Source organism: Hypomesus nipponensis, chromosome 21, assembly GCF_054491055.1.
Source record: "Hypomesus nipponensis isolate SF chromosome 21, ASM5449105v1, whole genome shotgun sequence".
Classification (NCBI taxonomy): domain Eukaryota; kingdom Metazoa; phylum Chordata; class Actinopteri; order Osmeriformes; family Osmeridae; genus Hypomesus; species Hypomesus nipponensis.
The window spans coordinates 427,501-450,401 of NC_140381.1; the positions used below are offsets into that span (position 1 = coordinate 427,501).

General features: G+C 50.5%; 4 protein-coding genes across 6 annotated transcripts in view; 2 read left to right on the forward strand and 2 right to left on the reverse strand.

Moving 5' to 3' along the window:
- vav1 (vav guanine nucleotide exchange factor 1) overlaps positions 1–6,368 on the forward strand; it is a 12,870-nt gene extending 6,502 nt beyond the window's left edge. The window contains exons 12-29 of one of the 2 annotated variants that reach the window (XM_084684948.1): positions 1–93; positions 187–255; positions 352–438; positions 674–759; positions 1,042–1,177; positions 1,296–1,402; positions 1,528–1,629; positions 1,834–1,928; positions 2,015–2,037; positions 2,399–2,429; positions 3,023–3,159; positions 4,380–4,445; positions 4,548–4,579; positions 5,127–5,237; positions 5,451–5,583; positions 5,718–5,838; positions 5,939–6,087; positions 6,172–6,368. The exon at positions 1–93 is cut by the window's left edge and continues 3 nt beyond it. In XM_084684948.1, the coding sequence (XP_084541074.1) occupies positions 1–93; positions 187–255; positions 352–438; positions 674–759; positions 1,042–1,177; positions 1,296–1,402; positions 1,528–1,629; positions 1,834–1,928; positions 2,015–2,037; positions 2,399–2,429; positions 3,023–3,159; positions 4,380–4,445; positions 4,548–4,579; positions 5,127–5,237; positions 5,451–5,583; positions 5,718–5,838; positions 5,939–6,087; positions 6,172–6,225 (1,632 nt within the window). In that variant the 3' untranslated portion in view covers positions 6,226–6,368. The remainder of the gene's footprint in view (positions 94–186; positions 256–351; positions 439–673; positions 760–1,041; positions 1,178–1,295; positions 1,403–1,527; positions 1,630–1,833; positions 1,929–2,014; positions 2,038–2,398; positions 2,430–3,022; positions 3,160–4,379; positions 4,446–4,547; positions 4,580–5,126; positions 5,238–5,450; positions 5,584–5,717; positions 5,839–5,938; positions 6,088–6,171) is intronic. The other variant, XM_084684949.1, reaches the window with a different exon arrangement.
- A 262-nt stretch (positions 6,369–6,630) lies between these two features.
- ubl5 (ubiquitin like protein 5) lies at positions 6,631–8,857 on the reverse strand. Its single transcript, XM_084686012.1, has 5 exons — positions 8,755–8,857; positions 7,831–7,908; positions 7,566–7,649; positions 7,249–7,286; positions 6,631–7,137 (listed from the first exon to the last, which is right to left on the reverse strand). Exons 2-5 carry the CDS (start codon positions 7,884–7,886, stop codon positions 7,094–7,096), a joined length of 222 nt encoding a protein of 73 aa, XP_084542138.1. The 5' UTR covers positions 7,887–7,908; positions 8,755–8,857; the 3' UTR covers positions 6,631–7,093.
- An 87-nt stretch (positions 8,858–8,944) lies between these two features.
- pin1 (peptidylprolyl cis/trans isomerase, NIMA-interacting 1) lies at positions 8,945–11,254 on the forward strand. 2 transcript variants are annotated; one of them, XM_084686010.1, is made up of 4 exons: positions 8,945–9,080; positions 9,781–9,975; positions 10,248–10,358; positions 10,520–11,254. In XM_084686010.1, exons 1-4 carry the CDS (start codon positions 9,023–9,025, stop codon positions 10,627–10,629), a joined length of 474 nt encoding a protein of 157 aa, XP_084542136.1. In that variant the 5' UTR covers positions 8,945–9,022; the 3' UTR covers positions 10,630–11,254. The 2 variants fall into 2 exon arrangements, with proteins under 2 accessions (XP_084542136.1, XP_084542137.1); XM_084686011.1 differs by lacking the exon at positions 8,945–9,080 and adding an exon at positions 9,117–9,531.
- Positions 11,255–18,372: 7,118 nt separating this feature from the next.
- Positions 18,373–20,199, reverse strand: LOC146237208 (galanin receptor type 1). The gene has a single exon (XM_084685887.1). The coding sequence runs from the start codon at positions 20,197–20,199 to the stop codon at positions 18,373–18,375; it is 1,827 nt and encodes a 608-aa protein (XP_084542013.1).
- Between the last annotated feature and the right edge of the window lie 2,702 nt (positions 20,200–22,901).

Below are 22,901 nucleotides of genomic sequence, written 5' to 3' on the forward strand. Positions count from 1 at the left end.
TGCTCTAAGAGGGCCAACAGTGGGAGGTTCTCCCTCAGGGATCTCCTCATGGTTCCCATGCAGCGAGTCCTGAAGTACCCCCTCCTGCTGCAGGTCAGCCAATCAACTCCCTGACCCAGCTAACCATGTCCCCCCTGGTAAAACAACAACACACTCATTGGGTGTCTGTGTGTGTGTGTGTAACAGGAACTTCTGAAACACACTACCAATGCGACAGAGAAGGAGAACCTGAGGACAGCACTGGACGCCATGAGAGTGAGTTCAGTCTGGGAGAGCTGATGGTTTACCAGAGCAGTGTGATGGTGTTCATGCTCTGTAAATCAGGTGTGTGTGCGTACGTGTGTGTGTCAGGATTTGGCCCAGTGTGTGAACGAGGTGAAGAGAGACAACGAGATCATCAGACAGATCACCACCTTCCAGCTCTCTATAGAAAACATGGTGAGAAACACACACATGCCTTAGAAACACACTGACCAACCTTAGAAACACACAAACACTCAAATATCACCAGACACATTTGAACATTTCCACTGAATTCTGACTAAACATTTTATGACGTCCCACTCTTCCCTCCACCTCCTCCACCCCATCCCCCTGTCCCCCTGTCCCCCTGTCCTCCCCCATGCCCCCCTTTCCCTCCCCCCTGTCCTCCCCCATGCCCTCCCCCCTGCAGACCCAGTCTCTGGCTCTGTACGGGCGACCCAAGATAGATGGAGAGCTGAAGATCTGCTGCCCAGAGAAGAAATCCAAACAGGACAGGTGTGTGTGTGTTTGTATATGTAGGGGAGTCAGGTGGCTGAGCGGTTAGGGAATCGGGCTAGTAATCAGAAGGTTGCCAGTTCGATTCCTGGCCTTGCAATATGATGTTGTGTCCTTGGGCAAGGCAATTCACCCTACCTGCCTCAGGGGAATGTCCCTGTACTTACTGTAAGTCGCTCTGGATAAGAGTGTCTGCTAAATGACTAAATGTAATGTAATGTTTATATGTGTGTGTGCTCATAATGCCTTCCCATAAGTAAGAAAGTGTGTGTGTGTGTTCAGGTATGTGTTCCTGTTTGACAAGGCCATGCTGGTGTGTAAGAGGAGGAGTGGGGACTCCATGGATCTGAAGGAGCTGGTGGAGCTGCAGCTGTACCAGATCAGAGACCAGCCAGGGACCGACAGAGACAGCAAGAAGGTACCTCTCTCTCGCTCTCGCTCTCGCTCTCGCTCTCGCTCTCTCTCTCTCTCTCTCTCTATATATATATATATATATATCTTACCCCGTCTCTGTGTGTGTGTGTGTGTGTGTGCAGTGGTCTCATGAGTTCCTCCTGTTGGATGGGGCGGGGCTGGGCTACGATCTGTTCTTCAAGACCAGAGACCTGAAGAAGAAATGGCTGGAACAGTTTGAGATGGCTTTGTAAGAACACACACACACACACCATACACACACCATTGGCTTCACTTCCCTACCTCTGACCAATGACTTGCTATGTCTGTGTTTCACTTCCTGGGTTCTGACCAATGGCATGTGTGGGGTCGCAGGTCAAACATGTGCCCAGAGAACTGTACAGCCAACAGCCATGAATTCCTAATGCACTGCTTTGAAGACACCACTTCCTGTAAGGCCTGTGGAATGCTGCTCAGGTAACACACCTTACACACCATACACACACAGACTCACACACTCCTACACACTCTCACACACCCACCCCTACACACACTCCTACACTCACAGAGTTTAGAGTTTTGGTTTGTGATTTTTAAATCCTGTATGTGTATGTATGGTGTGTGTGTGTGTATGGTGTCTATGGTATGTGTGTGTGTGGATGTGTGTGTGTGTGTGAGCAGGGGGATCTTCTTCCAGGGCTACCGCTGTGCTCGCTGTAAGATGGCTGCCCACAAGGAGTGTCTGGGAAGAGTTCCAGCATGCGGACGCCCCACAGGTACGAGTGACTGGATGGTGTGTGTGTTCAATTGTGTGTGTAAGGTGTAAGTGTGACACTGTAACAGTGTGTGTGTTGTGTTTCAGATCATACTGGCACTATGAAGAAGGTATGTCAAGGGTCTGTTTATGGCAGGGTCATACCATAGCACTGTATAATAGGAGCACTATTTGGTAGGTACTTTTAACAATGGAGTAAAAATGTACTCCCCCTCCCCTCTACCCCTACCTCTCCCTCCCCCTCTCCCCCTCTCCCCCTCTCCCCCTCTCCCCCTCTCCCCCTCTCTCCCTCCCCCTCTCCCCCTTTCTCCCCTACCTCCCCCTCTCCCCCTCTCTCCCCTACCTCTCCCTCCCCCTCTCCCCCTCTCTCCCCTACCTCTCCCTCCCCCTCTCTCCCCTACCTCCCCCCTCTCCCCCTCTCTCCCCCCTCTCCCCTTCCTCCCCCTCTCCCCCTCCCTCCACCTCCCCCAGAAGAACCAGAAGGGTCTAAGACCTGGTCCAGGTAAAGTTCCACACAGAACCACACATACAGAACCACAAATAGAGAACCATACATGCGGAACCACACATACAGAACCACACATTCAGAACCACAAAAAGAGAATCATACATTCAGAACCACACATACAGAACCACACATACAGAACCACAAATACAGAACCACACATACAGAACCACAAATAGAGAACCATACATACGGAACCACACATACAGAACCACACATACAGAACCACAAATAGAGAACCACACATACAGAACCACACATACAGAACCACAAATAGAGAACCATACATACGGAACCACACATACAGAATCATACATACAGAACCACACATACAGAACCACAAATAGAGAACCATACATACGGAACCACACATACAGAACCATACATACAGAACCACAAATAAAGAACCATACATACAGAACCACACATACAGAACCACAAATAGAGAACCATACATACAGAACCACACATACAGAACCACAAATAGAGAACCATACATACAGAACCACACATACAGAACCACAAATAGAGAACCATACATACAGAACCATACATACAGAACCACACATAAAAGCCTCTCTCCCCCTCAGGTCTGCCTAAAATGGAGGTGTGTCAGGAATACTATGGCTTGCCCCCACCCCCTGTGGCTTTCGGCCAACCACTGCCTCTCTCCATTGGTGATGTCATCGAGCTGACCCGTGCTGAAGTGGACCTGCAGTGGTGGGAGGTACACACACACTCAAACTCCCACACAAACACACAAGGTTACAAATACACACAGGCCACACAAACACACAAGGTTTCAACTACACACAGGCCACACAAACACACAAGGTTTCAAATACAGACAGGCCACACAAACACACAAGGTTTCAAATACAGACAGGCCACACAAACACACAAGGTTTCAACTACAGACAGGCCACACAAACACACAAGGTTTCAAATACAGACAGGCCACACAAACACACAAGGTTTCAACTACAGACAGGCCACACAAACACACAAGGTTTCAAATACAGACAGGCCACACAAACACACAAGGTTTCAACTACAGACAGGCCACACAAACACACAAGGTTTCAAATACAGACAGGCCACACAAACACATATGGTTTCAAATATAGAAAGGCACCTTCCTGTGGTTAGTGCGTAGGTCCTTCTCTCTCCTTCCCTCTGTCCTTCTCTCTCCTTCCCTCTGTCCTTCTCTCTCCTTCCCTCTGTCCTTCTCTCTCCTTCCCTCTGTCCTTCTCTCTCCTTCCCTCTGTCCTTCTCTCTCCTTCCCTCTGTCCTTCTCTCTCCTTCCCTCTGTCCTTCTCTCTCCTTCCCTCTGTCCTTCTCTCTTCTTCCCTCTGTCCTTCTCTCTCCTTCCCTCTGTCCTTCTCTCTCCTTCCCTCTATCCTTCTCTCTCCTTCCCTCTGTCCTTCTCTCTCCTTCCCTCTGTCCTTCTCTCTCCTTCCCTCTGTCCTTCTCTCTCCTTCCCTCTGTCCTTCTCTCTCCTTCCCTCTGTCCTTCTCTCTCCTTCCCTCTATCCTTCTCTCTCCTTCCCTCTGTCCTTCTCTCTCCTTCCCTCTGTCCTTCTCTCTCCTTCCCTCTGTCCTTCTCTCTTCTTCCCTCTGTCCTTCTCTCTCCTTCCCTCTATCCTTCTCTCTCCTTCCCTCTGTCCTTCTCTCTCCTTCCCTCTGTCCTTCTCTCTCCTTCCCTCTGTCCTTCTCTCTCCTTCCCTCTGTCCTTCTCTCTCCTTCCCTCTGTCCTTCTCTCCTTCCCTCTGTCCTTCTTTTTCTTTCCCTCTCCATTCTTCTGTTTCTCTATGTCTCTTTCTACTAATACAAAACAATGAAATGTGATTCAAACTCAAATAAGCTTTCTTAACCATGTTGGCTCAGAAAGGGAGGAGCCTGAGCCTGGAGCTGCTGTGTGATTGGTCTGTTTCCTTATGTCACTTAGGGAAGGAACGTGACAATTGGTCAGGTGGGCTGGTTCCCCTGCAACAAAGTCCAGCCGTTTGTAGCTGTAAGTATGCATGTGTATGAGTGTGTTGGTGTGTGTGTATGGATGTGTTGGTGTGTGTGTATGAGTGTGTATGTGTTTCTGACCTCTGACCTCTCTTCTCAGAAATCCACTCCTGACCTGACTAGCTTCCTGTGGTGTGTATACACACACACACCTATACACACATTACAACACACACTCTTTGACACACTCTTTCTGACACATTTACTTGTGTGTTTATATGTGTGTGTGTGTGTGTGTGTGTGTGTATGTATATATGTGTGTGTGTGTGTGTGTGTGTGTGTATGTATATATATGTGTGTGTGTGTGTGTGTATGTATATATGTGTGTGTGTGTGTGTGTATGTATATATGTGTGTGTGTGTGTGTGTATATGTGTGTGTGTATGTATATATGTGTGTGTGTATGTATATATGTGTGTGTATGTGTGTGTGTGTATATGTGTGTGTGTGTGTGTGTGTATATGTATGTGTGTGTGTGTGTATGTGTGTCTATATGTGTGTGTGTGTGTGTGTGTGTATGTATATATGTGTGTGTGTATGTGTGTATATGTATGTGTGTATATGTGTGTGTGCGTGTGTGTGTGTGTATATGTATGTGTGTATATGTGTGTGTATGTATATATGTGTATGTGTGTCTATATGTATGTGTGTCTATGTCTATGTGTGTGTGTGTGCTGCAGGTATGCAGGAAGTATGGAGCGCTCTGCAGCCAAGTCTCTTCTGATGTCACGGTCTGATGGAACCTTCCTGGTCCGACAGAAGGAGGGGGGAGAGTTTGCCATCAGCATCAAGTACACGCTCTCACTTGCATTCCTACACACACACATACACACTCCCTCAAAAGACACTCATAGCCCCTCCCTGCAGGTTCAACACCCTCACAGCCCCCCTGTCCCCCCTCCCTCCCTCCCTGCAGGTTCAACACCCTCACAGCCCCCCTGTCCCCCTCCCTCCCTGCAGGTTCAACACCCTCACAGCCCCCTGTCCCCCCTCCCTCCCTGCAGGTTCAACACCCTCACAGCCCCCCTGTCCCCCCTCCCTCCCCACAGGTTCAACATGGACATCAGACACATCCGCATCACTTCCTGTGAAGGTCTCTATCGCATCAATGACAAGAAGGCCTTCAAAGGGTTGATAGTAAGTCTGTCCACCAATCACACTCCTGCCTGGGTCTGTCTACCAATCACATTCCTGGCTATGTGTGTACTCCAGTGTTGGTGATCTGGTCTGTGTGAGTGAGTGTACTGAGCTGCTGTGTGGGGGGTCAACAGGAGCTGGTCCAGTTCTACCAGGAGAACTCTCTGAAGGAGTACTTCAAGGACGTGGACACGACACTGCAGATGCCCTACAAGCAGCCAGACGAGCAGCCAGCTGCCTCCACACCCCCACAAGGTACTCACTCACTCTCACATCCACACTGTTTCCTACAGCAGTGTGTGTCCTGCAGGGGGCAGTGTGAGGTACTAGTGTGTGTGTGTGTGTGTGTGTGCAGGGGGCGGGGGGAGGTACCAGGGCATGGCCAGGGCGAGGTATGACTTCTCAGCCAGGGACAGGACAGAGCTCTCTCTCAGGGAGGGAGACACCATCAAGATCCTCTCCAGGAAAAACCCCAGCTGGTGGAAGGGAGAGGTGTACGGACGGGTGGGTACACACACTGTACACACACACACACTGTACACACACGTGTTCCCTGTGTCTCTGTACTGACTGTGTGTGTGTCTGTAGGTGGGTCTGTTCCCTGCTAACTACGTAGAAGAGGACTACTCCGAATACTGCTGACTGACCACATTATACACACACACACACAACCTGAGCCCTGTGGACAGCCTCACCTGTCATTGGCAGAGGAGTTTGTGAATCTGTCAGATTTCAGTTGTCTTTTCAGAACTTTTTGAATTAAATACTTTTTTAACCAACAGAAACAGATTCCAATATATTTTACTGCCCATGTTACATACACTATACTTATGTACCTTATAGAGTATATTGGACTGAATATCTGATATACTCATTATACTAACGAGTATATAATATATATATATATACAGTGTATGTAACCAATCTCTAGATTTTTTAATTTATATATAACATCCACATACACTATTTAGACATACATCTATCTAGTGTATCTAAATGTGTGATTTACAAACACTGCTAAAAGCTGGGGACATCGTACAGGACAGGTTTATAAATATCAGCTTTTATTTCCAAAACAATATCAAAACAAAACACATTTGTAGACATCATTGTCATCTTATCTGCCTGAAAGCCTTGATCTGGACAGACACTAACTCAGTGGTCCTCAGGGGACCCCTGGTCGTCAGGGGACCCCTGGTCGTCAGGGGACCCCTGGTCCTCAGTGGACCCCTGGTCCTTCATGTTTTAGATGTTTCCCGCTCCAACACACCTGATTCAAATGAATGGTCGTTATCTAGTTATGCAGAAGCCTGTTAACGACCATTCATCTGAATCAGGTGTGTTGGAGCAGGGAAACATCTAGAACATGCAGGACAGGGGTGCCCTGAGGACCAGGGTAGAGAACCACTGCCTAACTCACTGATCTGTGTGTGTGTGTGTAGGGCCTGAGTGTAGGGTGTGTGTGTGTGTGTGTGTGTGTGTGTGTGTGTACTGCTCCCTCTGCTGCTGGTTACTGGTAGTACAGCTCCAGGTTCATCCCATCATGGATCTCATCTGCAGAACCAGAGTCAAGGATCACCACGGCAACACAGCTAGCTAGGTCACGGGTCACATGCATGGGGGGTCAGAGGTGGGTGAGGTCACAGGTCAGCAGATAAAGGATACAGTCTCCCAGCGACACATGGTCTTTGAAGATGGTGTACCTGCAGGGATACAGGTATAGGGTTACACACACCTGCAAGGTTGATCACAACCAGCCCACACAACCACCAGCCCGCGGCGCTATTTAAGTCATACGCAGTGTTTAGAAAAAAGAAAACTACTTCTTCACTAAACGAGCCCAACACAAAGTTGCAAGGTGAACCCGTTACGACAGTGAAGTGAAACATCATTGAAATATAGATTTTCACGAGTGTAAATTGCATTTTAAAAGTAGGATGTTCAAGAGGAAAAGCTTGCTTATTGTTAATCAACACACTCACCATTTCTTGAGGACGATCTTGTCCCACCTGGTTCCTGTCTGGGCAGCAATCAGCTTCTTCAGGTCTCCAATGGTGTCCTCTGAGCTGGGGGGGTTAAGGACAAACACGCACGCACGCACGTACAAACACATGAAGGCATGCTCACACAAGCAGAACCATACATCACTTTACACTCCGTCTCCATCCATCCACCACTGGAGCACATCCTCCCTGTCACACAGAATCTGTCTCTGCGGTCGCACTTCTCCTGCCCGCTGAAGGATACTTGCACTTCACTCGGACCTTCTTACCCAAGCGGTCGTTACACACCACCTCAATCATCTTCACCAGGGGGGACAACGAGCTGTGAAGCAAGGTATTTGGGCAGCGTTAACGGTATGGACAACAAAGTACTCTCAGCCAATTACAGACCTCTTAAAATGGGAAAACTTCTGTGCCACATACGGGATGGTATTCGCACAGGGGTTGGCTCTAATTTGAGTGACAGCTTGATTCACCAATTGAAAAACTCATCTGGGAATTTTGATTTTTGTAAGGGGAGTGCCGAGATTTTACTGTCGCCGTTTGGCTTCCTAATCAGCAGTAGAATTCCACGTTTTTCTAAACCGCGTCACGTACAGCATTACAGTGAGCTACACTGGTTTAAAACTTCAGGTATATTATTGTACCCATGAATTGTTTACTAGTAATATAATGTCATAATAAATCATAAAAGGTTCATCGATATGTGAGGCATGTTTACTATTTTAACGATTGAAAACGGATGTATCACAGACCGCTATCGTGTATGTCGTTCAACAGAGGCTAATTACGCTAACGACTCAGTCATCAAACGAAACTTGATTACTGTTTTCTAAAGTAAATGTACTAATAATATCTGCGTACATCATATTGTACATTACATCTCACGTGTCTCACAATGTTAAATGAGCAATACGTTCAATTTGGCATTTGTTGACGCTCGGAACCCTCCGTTGTGATTACTTTAAGCAGAACGTTTGTCCTCCCAACTCCTGACTAGATGCGTCCAATCACACGCCATACTAGCTGTTAGCTAACTAGCTAGCTAACTGCGGGAATCTACATATCTGTAAGACAGTCATGAAAACAATACATTCCCCGTGTCATGCAAAAGGTACACTATATTTAAATAAACAATACATTTATCAGACAGATATCGAGATTTTACCTGTAACAGATTTCTGGCAGCTTGGACTAAACGTGCACTGCGATAGAAACACAAGCGTTAATGCCGTAAAGTGGTTGACGGAACATTCACGCGTCGAAACGACGGATGATTGAAAGGATAGCCCAGGGTTATGATTGGTCGAAATGGTCAATGTAGGCGGGCCTTGGTCCCCCCAAAAATATGTCGTAAATTGTATTGAAAGTGTGTGTCGTCAACCCATACTTGTTTCTTAGCTGGCCAGCTCGTGTGTTTTGGTGTTAGTGAAAAAATGGCAGATGACGAGAAGTTACCGTCCGGATGGGAGAAGCGCATGAGCCGTAGTTCAAGTATGGTGACACGGCAAACAAACCGATTGTGGGATTAACGATGAGTCTGTCGCACTAAAGCAAAGCGAGACCGCTAGCTAGCTAGCTAGCTACCTAGCTAGCTATCTAGGTTCCGCCGTCCCTCCCCGTAGCGGAGAACTGCACCGCATTGAATGACTGGCTGTTAGTAAACGCATTAGTCGGTTGACCTATCTAGCCATCTTCAGATGAAATGTTTTGAATATCACGTCTTGTGTAGTTATAGCTTACATTATTAGCAATTAGAAAATGCTTTTGTTAACTTCGTAAGGTGTTGATGTGTAATGTAACAGAGGTTCGCAGTAGCTAGCTGGCTAGGGGGCCAGCTGAAGTAGGAGGCCCGTCATGACGTCAACCGGCCCGCCACCTGGGATGCGTGCAGGGCGGGGTGGTGGGTCGGTAACGGTTGTTAACCGTGACTGTAGAATGGATGGTAATGTTTGGTCGGTGGCTAATCCTACAATCCCAACTAACCTGGGGGCGTTTGACAAGCCAGTAGTGTGTTCAGAGAGCAGCTAAAGATGCAGGTTGAGAGGTTGTTCAGAGAATTCACGGTGATGTATTCCCCTAACCTCTCTCTCTCTCTTTGTGTCCCCCTTCCGCATCTCTCCCCTCCTCTTTGTGTCCATCTCTCCTCTCTGCCCTCTGCCCCCTCCTTTATCCCCCCCCCCCCCCCCAACAGGTAGGGTGTACTACTTCAACCACATCACCAACGCCAGCCAATGGGAGCGTCCGGGTGCGGGGGAGGGGGGAGGGGACCCTGACAAGGTGCGCTGCTCTCACCTGCTGGTGAAGCACAACCAATCACGTCGCCCGTCCTCCTGGAGGGAGGAGAACATCACCAGGACCAAGGACGAGGCGCTGGAGCTCATTCAGAGTAGGTCTCTCTCTCCCCTCTCTCTCTCCCCTCTCTCTCTCCCCTCTCTCTCTCCCCTCTCTCTCCCCTCTCTCTGGTCTCTCTCTGGTCTCTCGCTCTCTTCTCTCAGATCTCTCGCTCTCTGGTCTCTCTCTGATCTCTCTGGTCGATTTACACTGTGGCTCTCTCTTTCCTCTCTCTGGAGAGACTCTGGTCTGTATTTCTGGTATCTCTGAAGCTGTTAGATGTGTTAGACCTGTGCTTCTCTCTCCTGTGTGTGTGTGTGTGAGCAGAGTACATAGAGCAGATCAGATCAGGAGAGGAGGAGTTTGAGTCTCTGGCGTCTCAGTTCTCTGACTGCAGCTCTGCCAGGAACGGAGGAGACCTGGGGCTGTTTGGACACGGTAACACACACGCACACACACACACCATAGACACACACCATACACACACGCATACTATAGACAGACACATGTAAACACCACACACATATATAAGTACAGGGACATTCCCAGCACTTGTGTATTTGCCAATCTTTTGAAAGCATCCGTGTGTGTGTGTGCAGGCCAGATGCAGAGGGCGTTTGAGGAGGCCTCGTTCGCTCTGAAGGTGGGGGATATGAGCGGTCCTGTCTTCACTGACTCAGGAGTGCACATCATCCTCCGCACTGGTTGAGCCTGCCCTCAAGAACGCTAGCCCTGCCCACCCCTCTGGCCCCGCCCACCCCACACACCCCTCTGGCCCCGCCCACCCCACCCCACACACCCCTCTGGCCCCGCCCACCCCACACACCCCTCTGGGCCTTGCCGCTTCCCCTCTTGCCCCCTCCCTCTATCTTCCTACAAGGTTCTTAAACCCTTCCTTCATTTAACCCTCATCCCTCTCTCCATCATCCCGCCATCTTGACTTAAACATTCTTTACCTTTTACCAGATTACTGCCCCGGAGACAGTTGCCATGCGGTATTTGTGTGTATGTGTGTGTGTGTGTGTGAGAGAGATCATGTGGACCATGCTCCTCCCCTTTCCCATTGCCTCACCATCTCCTTTGTCCATTGTCTTCCTCTACTCCTCTACCTGTCATCTTCTTCTCTCTTTCCTTCTACCCTCTTCTCTCTCTCTTTCCTCCCCTTCCTGCTTCTACCCCCCCATCATTATCACTGTAGTCTCCCCACTAAACCAACCCTGTAAGCTCCTCTCTCTGTGGGGAGATAAGATACCACATTACCCAGAGTGCATGCTCTTGTGTTTCTTCATAGGAACTGTTCATCCTCAATAATTAAAGGACTCTTATTTTGTAAAGCTGTCTCTGGTGCGTTTGCTTGATGAAGAATGTTTACAGTTCCCAGGTAAGGAATCATTATTCTGACATCGTTTCCTCCCAGACAGTGGCAGCTTTGAACAGTAGAGGGCAGCAGTGTTCAGTAACTCTAATGTTGTCCAGACTCAGTCCCTGGACCCTGGTTACACACACATACACAGGTGTGTTAGGGCAAGGTGGTAAAGTGAAAGGTGCAGAGAGTGGCAGGGTTATAGGAGGATGTGGAGGAGAGGTGGAGGGGTGGAGAAGAGGCCTCTTGTGAAAAAGGTAATGTCACAGAGGATAGGTGTTTAGCCCCCGACTCTTCCTGTCTCTAAACACACACCTGAAACACTCATCTGTAAACAGAAACACACACCGAAAACACTCATCTGTAAACAGAAACACACACCAAAAACACTCATACGTAAACAGAAACACACACCAAAAACACTCATCCATAAACAAAACACACCTACAACACTCATCCGTAAACAGAAACACACCTAAAACATTCATACGTAAACACATTCACAGGCCATTGGATATTGCGTGCTGCAGGGTTTTTTGACTTTGTTAATCAAATGAATGACTAGCTGCAGGTCCTGTACACACTCACACACTCAGAGGTTCTCCCTGCCGTTGTCTTCTTCATGTCCTCTGATGCATTATTGATACACGTCACATCCTGTAATGCTAAGTAGGAAGGAGTTGTTGGGCGTGTGTGAGGGGGGGAGCTGGCATAACAAGATATTAATGCAATTTCTGATCATCCAGCTAGCAGTTTGATTGACAGGAGAAATCTTTTCTACATGGGCCCACTCATGTAAGAGAGGAGGAGAGGAGAGTGGAGGAGTGGAGGAGAGGAGAGTGGAGGGGTGGAGGAGAGGAGAGTGGAGGAGAGGAGGGTGGAGGAGAGGAGAGTGGAGGGGTGGAGGAGAGGAGAGTGGAGGAGAGGAGAGAGGAGGAGAGGAGAGTGGAGGGGTGGAGGAGAGGAGAGTGGAGGAGAGGAGGGTGGAGGAGAGGAGAGTGGAGGGGTGGAGGAGAGGAGAGTGGAGGAGAGAGGAGGAGAGGAGAGTGGAGGGGTGGAGGAGAGGAGAGTGGAGGGGTGGAGGAGAGGAGAGTGGAGGAGTGGAGGAGAGGAGAGTGGAGGAGAGGAGAGTGGAGGGGTGGAGGAGAGGAGAGTGGAGGAGAGGAGAGTGGAGGAGAGGAGAGTGGAGGGGTGGAGGAGAGGAGAGTGGAGGAGAGGAGAGTGGAGGGGTGGAGGAGAGGAGAGTGGAGGAGAGGAGAGAGGAGGAGAGGACAGTGGAGGGGTGGAGGAGAGGAGAGTGGAGGAGAGGAGAGTGGAGGGGTGGAGGAGAGGAGAGTGGAGGAGTGGAGGGTGGAGGGGTGGAGGAGAGGAGAGGAGAGGGGTGGACAGTGGAGGAGTGGAGGAGAGGAGGAGAGGAGGGTGGAGGGGTGGAGGAGAGGAGAGTGGAGGGGTGGAGGAGAGGAGAGTGGAGGGGTGGAGGAGAGGAGAGTGGAGGGGTGGAGGAGAGGAGAGTGGAGGGGTGGACAGTGGAGGAGTGGAGGAGAGGAGAGTGGAGGAGAGGAGGAGAGGAGAGTGGAGGGGTGGAGGAGAGGAGAGTGGAGGGGTGGAGGAGAGGAGAGTGGAGGGGTGGAGGAGAGGAGAGTGGAGGGGTGGAGGAGAGGAGGGTGGAGGGGTGGACAGTGGAGGAGTGGAGGAGTGGAGAGTGGAGGAGAGGAGGAGAGGAGAGTGGAGGGGTGGAGGAGAGGAGAGTGGAGGGGTGGAGGAGAGGAGAGTGGAGGAGAGGAGGAGAGGAGAGTGGAGGAGAGGAGAGTGGAGGAGAAGAGAGTGGAGGGGTGGAGGAGAGGAGAGTGGAGGGGTGGAGGAGAGGAGAGTGGAGGGGTGGAGGAGAGGAGAGTGGAGGAGAGGAGAGTGGAGGGGTGGACAGTGGAGGAGTGGAGGAGAGGAGAGTGGAGGAGAGGAGAGTGGAGGAGAGGAGAGTGGAGGAGAGGAGGAGAGGAGAGTGGAGGAGAGGAGAGTGGAGGAGAGGAGAGTGGAGGGGTGGAGGAGAGGAGAGTGGAGGGGTGGAGGAGAGGAGAGGAGAGGAGAGTGGAGGGGTGGAGGAGAGGAGAGTGGAGGGGTGGAGGAGAGGAGAGTGGAGGAGAGGAGAGTGGAGGGGTGGAGGAGAGGAGAGTGGAGGAGAGGAGAGTGGAGGGGTGGAGGAGAGGAGAGAGGAGGAGAGGACAGTGGAGGGGTGGAGGAGAGGAGAGTGGAGGGGTGGAGGAGAGGAGAGTGGAGGAGAGGAGAGTGGAGGAGAGGAGAGTGGAGGGGTGGAGGAGAGGAGAGTGGAGGAGAGGAGAGTGGAGGAGAGGAGAGTGGAGGGGTGGAGGAGAGGAGAGTGGAGGGGTGGAGGAGAGGAGAGGAGAGGAGAGTGGAGGGGTGGAGGAGAGGAGAGTGGAGGGGTGGAGGAGAGGAGAGTGGAGGAGAGGAGAGTGGAGGGGTGGAGGAGAGGAGAGTGGAGGAGAGGACAGTGGAGGGGTGGAGGAGAGGAGAGTGGAGGAGAGGAGGGTGGAGGGGTGGAGGAGAGGAGAGTGGAGGGGTGGAGGAGAGGAGAGGAGAGTGGAGGGGGGAAGGAGGGAATTTCCTCTGGTCATCTCTGTCAAAGTTCTCCTGCTCCCACACACTGACATAAACACCACACACACACTGTACACACACACTGTACACACACAGGAACCCAGTCATCCATCGTGTTCTATTGATTTTTCCTCCTCTATCAGAAGTAATGCAGTCCTTTATCTGAAGTGGCTGTTTGTCTCTGTGTTTGGGTGTGTGTGTTTGGGTGTGTGTTTTTAGGTGTGTGTGTGTTTGGGTGTGTGTGTGTGTTTGGTTGTGTGTGTTTGGGTGTTACAGTGAATATAGTGCACCAACATAAGTAACATACTGGATTACCATTGTATTATTTTATATAATTATTATTGTAAGGTATTATTACATTCATGTATTATTATTATTATATGTATATTTTTATAATATTGTATAATATACAATTGTATCTATACAATTATTATATCAATGTATTGTATTATTATTTGTATTTATATTATATTATGTCTTCTGGTGATGGGGGCTCTGTAGTCATGTCATCTTCTGTTTCCATAGCGACACTTCATTCTATTATACTCATGTTTTTGTTTCATTTTTAGAGAATAAACACACACACACACACACACACACACTCAGTCACCCTTCACTGGAGTTAATTGGAGATGGTCTTATTAGTCTTATCAGCTTATTTAGTGGGATGTTTATAGAACCTCTTCACCTTACTGTTATTTAATGAAATAACATTTATATTTCTTGGTCACCAAAACTTTAACTGTAATTTCTAGGGGGTTTAGGGATGTCGTTAGAATTACTTTAAGGGTCGTTATATGAGCATGTGTGTGAAATTGTGCGAGTGAGCATGTGTTTAAACTAACAATCTGTATTATAGACTGGAAGTGATAAATCACAGGAGATTTACATACAACATCCTGGTATTGAACTAGAACTCATCATCCACTTCACTCTTTCTCCCTCTCCCCCTCTCTTTCTCTTCTCTCTCTCTCTTTCTTTTCTGTATAGATAATTGAAGGATCTGTAGCTCATGAACACAAATATCATATGTACTGTTTGGATCTGTAATATCATTACACACACACACACACACTCTCATACACGTGTGCGTTCTCAGGTGCATCAGAAGTATAGAACCACATCCTCGCCAGCTGTTCTCCTTAAAGGTAAAACTACACACACACACACACACACACACCATGCCAGCTCATCAAATAGAGCAGCTCATAATCGGTTTAAAGATGTTCTGCAGTCTGTTGTTTCTGTCTGGACTGTTGTGTGACCACTCGGCTCTACTGAGTCACTCTGTGTGACCACTCGGCTCTACTGATTCACTCTGTGTGACCACTCGGCTCTACTGAGTCACTCTGTGTGACCACTCGGCTCTACTGATTCACTCTGTGTGACCACTCGGCTCTACTGATTCACTCTGTGTGACCACTCGGCTCTACTGAGTCACTCTGTGTGACCACTCGGCTCTACTGATTCACTCTGTGTGACCACTCGGCTCTACTGATTCACTCTGTGTGACCACTCGGCTCTACTGATTCACTCTGTGTGACCACTCGGCTCTACTGATTCACTCTGCTTCTATTATCTGGTCTTCTCTTTTGTTCCTTACTCAACCTTTGGTCTGACTATTGTCAGGGTTAAAGATACAGGGTATAGAGCCAGGGACAGGAGAGAGGGAGGTAGAAAGGGAGGGAGAAGAGAGAGGGAGGTGGAGAGAGGGAGGTGGAGAGAGGGAGGTGGAGAGAGGGAGGTGGAGAGAGGGCGCAGGAGTTTCTCAGCAGGTATAAAGGGAACAAGGTGTGATGACACCAGGGAAGTGGAGGAGGGCGCCAATCATTGTTTGCCACAACCAAAATGTCGCGCACACGGGTTGTAATAAGTCCACAGATGCACATACATAAACTCAAACCACAGGGTGGGAGGACAACAGGCAAAGGGTTAGGAGTAGGGCAGTGCCAGCGATCTGCCCAATCAAAGAAATAATAAAAAGGACCCTGAGCTTCCCTACCCCTCTAGTCCTGCCTGACGCCTTCACTACATCACACCAAGTATCTCACAGTATACCACATTACACTTAGTATCTCACAATATACCACATTACACCAAGTATCTCACAATATACCACATTACACTTAGTATCTCACAGTATACGTATATATATATATATGACAGGTATCAGATAGGAGAAGAAGAGAAACAAACAGCCCATCATCAATAAAGTCTCTTATCTCCCCAGAGAGAGAGAGAGAGAGAGAGAGAGAGAGAGACCTTAACAGTATGTGTGAGTGTGTGTGTGCATGTGTGAGTGTGTTTGTGTGTGTTCAAACTCCAGGCTTCCCCTGGGTCTGCAGTCACTGCATATCAGTCTGTTCGTCCTCCCTCCTTCTCTATCTCTCATCTCTCTGACCAGATGAACTCCCTTCTCTCCTCTTTTCCTCTCCTCTCCTCTCCTCCTCTCTTCTCTTCTCCCCTCCCCCACTTTCCTCTTGAGTATTTTGGTGTGTCTCTGTGAGAGTGTGTGTGTCTGTTAATGTGTGTGTGTAATGGTTTGTCATTGCTCCCAGGTTGAAACTATCACATGTTCCATTCACAGAAAGGTACGACTGTGTGTGTGTATGGAAGTCAGTGACATTTTGCTAGCGGCTTGTTTATCCTCCTATGTGATTAAATGAGATGTGACCCTTTGGCCGTTGTAAATAGTCTAATTCGATTGGTCAGATCTCACGCTGTGAATAGGCAAGTTAGACACTCATACCCTCTTTGTGTAATACAACCTGACAACCCTTCTGGTCAGGGTGTCCAGTGTGTGTTACTCTGGAGTTGTCTCTGATCTACCAAGACCCTAATGGGGATGCCGAAAATATGTGGGATCTGTGTCCATTTTGTGTGTGTGTGTGTGGAGAGGTCATGTCCATGTGTGAATCACCTGTTAATGAAGCTGTTATGTTATGTCTCTAGTGTATGTATGTGTGGTGAGTGTGTGAGCTGATTGGCTGTGAGGGTAGGTTCTGTGAGCTGATTGGCTGTGAGGGTGGGCTCTGTGCGCTGATTGGTTGATCCTGACCTTTGTTGGCCTGTTGTTCTTCCTGCCTGTAACCTTGTTTGGAAATCAATAGTACCTGTTTGGGAGTGTGTGTGTTGTTGGGTGTGTGTGTGAGTGTGTGTTGCTGGGTGTGTGGAAGTGTGTTAGTGTGTGTTTTACTTTTTAACCTTTAATGCAGTTTCTGAGGCTTGTAGTCATGCCAACACAAGCCCTGGTCTTCCATCTTCGTACAAACACACACACATATACACACCAGACACACATACACACCAGACACACACATACACACACATACACACCAGATACAGAGAGAGAGAGGAGAGAGCTGTTGTTGACCTCTCCAACATTAATTGGTATGTAATATTTATGCCACAAGCATCACAACAAATTCCCCCAAGTATGAATGTGAGTGTGTGTGTGAATGTGTGTGTGTGTGTGTGAGTGTGTCATCTTGCATTGCTGCTGTTTACCCACTCGCCATGCGTGCCAAGGAGCCAATAAGAGTCGACCTCTGGCATAACAGGAAGGTTACCGTGGAAATGAGCCTAACAACTTCTGGCAATGCCCATATTTGGTTAGTTGATGTATGTTTGAATATTTAAAATCTGATAAATAATGAAGTGCAACATCTCTTTAATGGACTCTTCTTTATAAGACACCAACATAACCACAGTGACCAATGTATCATCTGTGTGAGAGGAGGGTGAGGGAGGGTGAGGGAGGGTGAGGGAGGGTGAGGGGAGGGTGAGGGGAGGGTGAGGGAGGGTGAGGGGAGGGTGAGGGGGGGTGAGGGGAGGGTGAGGGAGGGTGAGGGGAGGGTGAGGGGGGTGAGGGGAGGGTGAGGGAGGGTGAGGGGAGGGTGAGGGAGGGTGAGGGGAGGGTGAGGGGAGGGTGAGGGAGGGTGAGGGGAGGGTGAGGGGAGGGTGAGGGGGGGTGAGGGGAGGGTGAAGGAGGGTGAGGGGAGGGTGAGGGGAGGGTGAGGGAGGGTGAGGTGAGGGAGAGTGAGGGAGAGTGAGGGAGGGTGAGGGGAGGGTGAGGGGAGGGTGAGGGAGGGTGAGGGAGGGTGAGGGGAGGGTGAGGGGAGGGTGGATAGATGTGTGTAAACACGCTGATCGTGATCTTGTCTGCTTCAGACACACTTCAACCACAAGTCCAACCACACTTTAAATTTCTCTGATCTCTACAGGTGTGTGTGCATAGTGTCTGTCTGTTTGTGTGTGTGTGTCTGCATAGTGTTTATCTGTTTGTGTGTTTGTGTGTGTGAGACAGCTTCCAGTCCAAAGTTACATTCAATGGCCCTGTCCTCCACAAATCAAGTGAGTGAGGCCCCACAGTTGCTGTGAGGGTTTGTTGTTCCGAGTGCTGTGGATAATCCATTGTCCAGTCACAGCATAGATTGCACTCTACCCCTCGACCAATCAGAGAACCTTCCCAAGCCACTACAGGTGCATCTGCTCTCTGATGTCATCTCTATCGCGGTCTGGTTTTAAAGGGACAGTGTCATATATTTTTTCTGCATAATGTTCTCTTAAAGGCAGTGTGCCTCTGTCCCTTGAGCCTGGTCTTAAAGGGACAATTTCTTCTCCAGAGTACCTCCTGGAAGTTAACGTGTCATTTTCTGTTCTTAAAGGAGAAGTGTCCTCTTTCTGGGCCCCAGATCGTCTTGTTAAAGGCAGGGCCCCGCCCCTCTCCCCCTCCTGTCCACTGTCCCCAGAGACAGACAGTGAAGATGGGGTGAGGGGATTTTCTGTCTGTTTGGTCAATAGGGAGCTCTCACATAGACTGTGGCTAAACCAATCAGAAATGCTATGATCAGAGCTCCCTCCCTCTCCGTCAGCCATCTTGCATTCCTCTTTCCCCGCCCCTTCCGCTCCCGTGCCCCGCCCCCCAAATCCGTCGAGCATTCTGGGACGGCTCGTTAGCACGGTTTCCGTGTCTCCCCGGCCCTTCACCGAAACCGTATCCACGGCAACAGCGTCGTCGCTACAACCCTCCTCCTCCTTCCCTTGGGCGGGGCCACAGCAGAGCCGAGCCAGGCGTTGCTGCCGGTATCGCGAGCGCAGGAGCCGTGCGGAGCGGTAGATGTCGCCCAGGAAGCAGTAGCAAAGTGGGTTGAGGGAGGAGTTGGTGAGGCCCAGCCACTGGGCAAACGGACGGCTCTGCAGGAGCCAAGAGGGCGGCCGCTGGCGCTCACGGTCGATCCAGAGGTCAGCCAGGTACAGGGGCAGCCAGGAGACGGCAAACAGCAGCACCAGTGCCACCACAACCCGGGCGATCCGCCTCCGCGCCCGCAGACGAGCACAGTGGAGGGCCTGGCTACGGGGGTCCAGCTCTGAGAAGGGCCCCCCGTGTCCCCCGCCCCCCAGCCTGCGGACGGTCAGGAAGCCGATGGCCAGGTTGAAGGAGACGGGGAGGCAGTAGAGAGCCAGGAACAGCAGAACGTTGTAGCCCTGCTTCAGCCTGGGGCCTGGCCACACCTCCTGACACACCACCAGCACCAGGGAGCCCAGAGCCACCTCATCCCTCCGCGCCAGCACTGCCAGTGGGGAGCAGATGGCCCAGGACACCGCCCACACCACGCCCACCATGGCCAAGATACGGCGGCGGGTGAAGAGGGTGCGGGCGCGAAGCGGCGAGCGGACACTGACGTAGCGGTTGATGCTGGTGACTGTGAGTGTGAGCACGCTGGCGGAGACCGACACGGCCTGGGTGAACGGCACCGCCCGGCACAGGAAGTCTCCGTACACCCACTGGGCGTAGATCTGGTTGCCCAGGGTGACGGGCATGCAGACGAGGACCACGGCCAGGTCGCACACAGCCAGGTTGACCAGGAGGAGCCGCGTGGCGCTGGCGCCCGCCAGACGCCTGTTGCCACGACGACCCGTCAGCACACGCAGGGACATGGCGTTACCCACGATGCCGAGCGAGAAGGAGAGGGAGTACATGACGGAGAGAGCCACAGTGGTCGGCTCCCTCACCGTCCAGAGGAGAAGGCTCTCCAGGTCAGAGGGGGGGGAGGGTAGAGGGAGGGAGGGGGAGGAGGGGGGGAGGGAATAAGGAGAGGAGGAGGGGAGGAAAGGGAGGGCAGAGGAGGAAGGGAGGACTGAGAGGGCAGAGGAGGAGGGGGCGAGAGAGGCGTGAGATGGTGGGAGGACTGGGGGACTGAAGCTGAGATTGGCTCCTCCTCCTCCTCTTTGGTAGTCCATGGTAAGATTTTGAAGGAGTAGGAGGAGCAAAGGAGAGGAACTGGGCGGGTCCACTTTCATGCTGCTAAGCTACCTGATTGGTCCGAATACAGGTGGCGTCATCGGGTAGTAAGTGTTGATCAGTCTCCAGTCCAGCTCTGTGCATCTAGATTTACTTACATTAAATGGTAGGACCAAAGAATACTCCCTGTGAGTTGCAGTGAATCAATAAATCAGAGTTCCAGAGTTCCATCCGAGCAAGAATTCTGAGCTGACGGCCATGATGTCATCACCTCCTCTGTGAAAGGGTTAGTGGTAACTATAGTGACCCTGTTTTGTCTTCCTGGTCCACAGCCAATCATCTGGAAGATTCCTCAGATCCGGTTCTCCTTCAGGAACTTCAGCTTCCAGGTGAGGTTCCTCAGGTCTGGTTCTCCAGTCAAACCTTCAGCTTCCAGGTGAGGTTCCTCAGGTCTGGTTCTCCAGTCAAACCTTCAGCTTCCAGGTGAGGTTCCTCAGGTCCAGGCTCTGATCTAGGAACAGCTGCTGTATCAGGGAGGGAGGGAGGGATATTTAGGGAGGGGGGGAGGAGAGGTAGATTTAAAGAGAGAGAGAGACAGAAAGAGAGAAAGAGGGAGGGAGAGAGGGAGGGAGAGAGAAGAAAGAGACAGACAGACAGAGAGAGAGAGAGAGAGAGAGAGGTTGGGAGGGAGAAAGGGAGAGAGGCTGTGGGCAGGAATAGGTCACTGATCTGAGACGAGCCACTAATACACCTCCACATCCCCAGGGGAGGAGGGAGGGCCTCTCTCTCACACACACACACACACACACACACACTCTCTCCCACCTTCAGGCTCCAGGTAAACTGTGGACAGAGAGAAGCATTAGATGCAGACACCTCCCCTATCCCTCCCTCCCTCTCCTCTATTCTGCCCTCTGTCCCTTTCTCCTTCCCTTCCTCTCCCCTTCTCATCCTCCTTCCGTCTCCATCTCTCTCACCCCTCTCTCTCCATCTCTCTCACCCCTCTCTCTCCATCTCTCTCACCCTCTCTCTCCATCTCTCTCACCCTCCGTCTCCATCTCTCTCACCCTCCCTCTCCATCTCTCTCACCCTCTCTCTCCATCTCTTTCACCCCTCTCTCACCCCTCTCTCTCCATCTCTCTCACCCTCCGTCTCCATCTCTCTCACCCTCTCTCTCCATCTCTCTCACCCTCCGTCTCCATCTCTCTCACCCTCCCTCTCCATCTCTCTCACCCCTCCCTCTCCATCTCTCTCACCCTCTCTCTCCATCTCTCTCACCCCTCTCTCTCCATCTCTCTCACCCTCTCTCTCCATCTCTCTCACCCCTCTCTCTCCATCTCTCTCACCCTCTCTCTCCATCTCTCTCACCCTCTCTCTCCATCTCTCTCACCCCTCTCTCTCCATCTCTCTCACCCTCTCTCTCCATCTCTCTCACCCCTCTCTCTCCATCTCTCTCACCCTCCCACTCTCACCCTGTATTCTCTCCAACGAAGATCAACGAAGGCCAAAAGGCACAAATAGAAAACGGGAAAATATGTTCCGGCGTTGAAACAGAGAAGGAACTTTTTTTTCCCGTTCTTACTTCTTAATGTCTTCTCGTGTCGGCGGAGAAGGACTTTAAAACCAGAGTATAAGACAGTGCGGTGTCTAAGTGAACGATGTCACATAGCCTACCGTTATAAAAACCTGTGTTTTCGGTAAATACGTTGAGGATTTGACTATGAGGTGATGCGACACAGCAGACACGGTATATGTGTGTGGAAGACCATCTGGCCTTTTTGAAGCGTAAAGGTTGAGGATAGCACGCACCCGCGGGTGGGTGAGAGGCTGGAGCCCCCCCCCCCCCCCCCGGCTCCATGTTCATTATGTTAAATTGTTTCTAGCGTCAGCACATCCGCCCGCTGTAGTCCCAAGTACAAGCGGGAGAAAATGCTGGGCTGTTTAATCTCTGAAAGGTGTACAAGAACATTGATGTTTCTTTCGTTCTTTGCAGATATTACAGAATATATTGTTTTCCTTAACATAACTGACCGTTGATTAAATGCAGTTTAACCTCTCGTGCCAGTGACAGTGAGAGAAGATGATGCGGGAACAGACACGTTCCCTTGAGGACTGCAGTAGCGGGAAGCACGAGACGCTACAGCTGCATGTTTCCAGTAATCCTCCCGGTCAAAGAACCAAAAGAAATCCCCGCTCCCGGTCCTCCTCAGTCATGTAGAAGATGTTCCGTTTGCCCTGCGCACCCTGAGTGTCCAGAGCTCAAGTAGCATGTGCGGCAACCCCTACTCTAGCGTGCCGGCGTCACCCTTAAAAGGCTTGTCGAGCAGTTTGTATCCCTTCATTCTTCCGTGTCAAATCAGTCCTTCAGGGAGGACAAACAAACCTGAAGTCCTAACGGAAAATTCTAAACCGTAAATCCGGGATGATTCCCACGCAGAACAGCTACTGTACGCACCGACTCCCGGAGAGCAGCAGGTGAAGATGGGAACAGACTCCGGTCCACGCGATCTGGATAACGAACCTCGAGCTCCACGTCAGTGGAACTGATGATCGATAATCAGTGATGGAGTGCGATGCGCAAGAGACCCGGCAGAATATCCCGCTGCAGACGGCAGGGTAATCAATAAAAACCAGGTGAGACCACATTAACCTACTTATCCTCTAAACTAATATCCCGGTGGGAGAGAAAGTTCCGCCGCTCAGTCTCACGCGGAGTCAGAACGCGCTGCTCTTGCCCGTTGAATAAGCTTGATTACGCCAG

Coding starts and splice junctions, on each gene's coding strand:
- ubl5 (XM_084686012.1), bottom strand. CDS start 7,886: ATGATTGAGGTGGTGTGTAACGACCGCTTGGGTAAGAAGGTCCGAGTG. Junction 7,287..7,565: donor AAGATCGTCCTCAAGAAATG/GTGAGTGTGTTG, acceptor GTATCCCTGCAG/GTACACCATCTTCAAAGACC. Junction 7,138..7,248: donor CCATGTGTCGCTGGGAGACT/GTATCCTTTATC, acceptor CTGGTTCTGCAG/ATGAGATCCATGATGGGATG.
- LOC146237208 (XM_084685887.1), bottom strand. CDS start 20,199: ATGAAAGTGGACCCGCCCAGTTCCTCTCCTTTGCTCCTCCTACTCCTT.
- pin1 (XM_084686011.1), top strand. CDS start 9,444: ATGACGTCAACCGGCCCGCCACCTGGGATGCGTGCAGGGCGGGGTGGT. Junction 9,532..9,780: donor CCGTGACTGTAGAATGGATG/GTAATGTTTGGT, acceptor CCCCCCCAACAG/GTAGGGTGTACTACTTCAAC. Junction 9,976..10,247: donor GGCGCTGGAGCTCATTCAGA/GTAGGTCTCTCT, acceptor GTGTGTGAGCAG/AGTACATAGAGCAGATCAGA.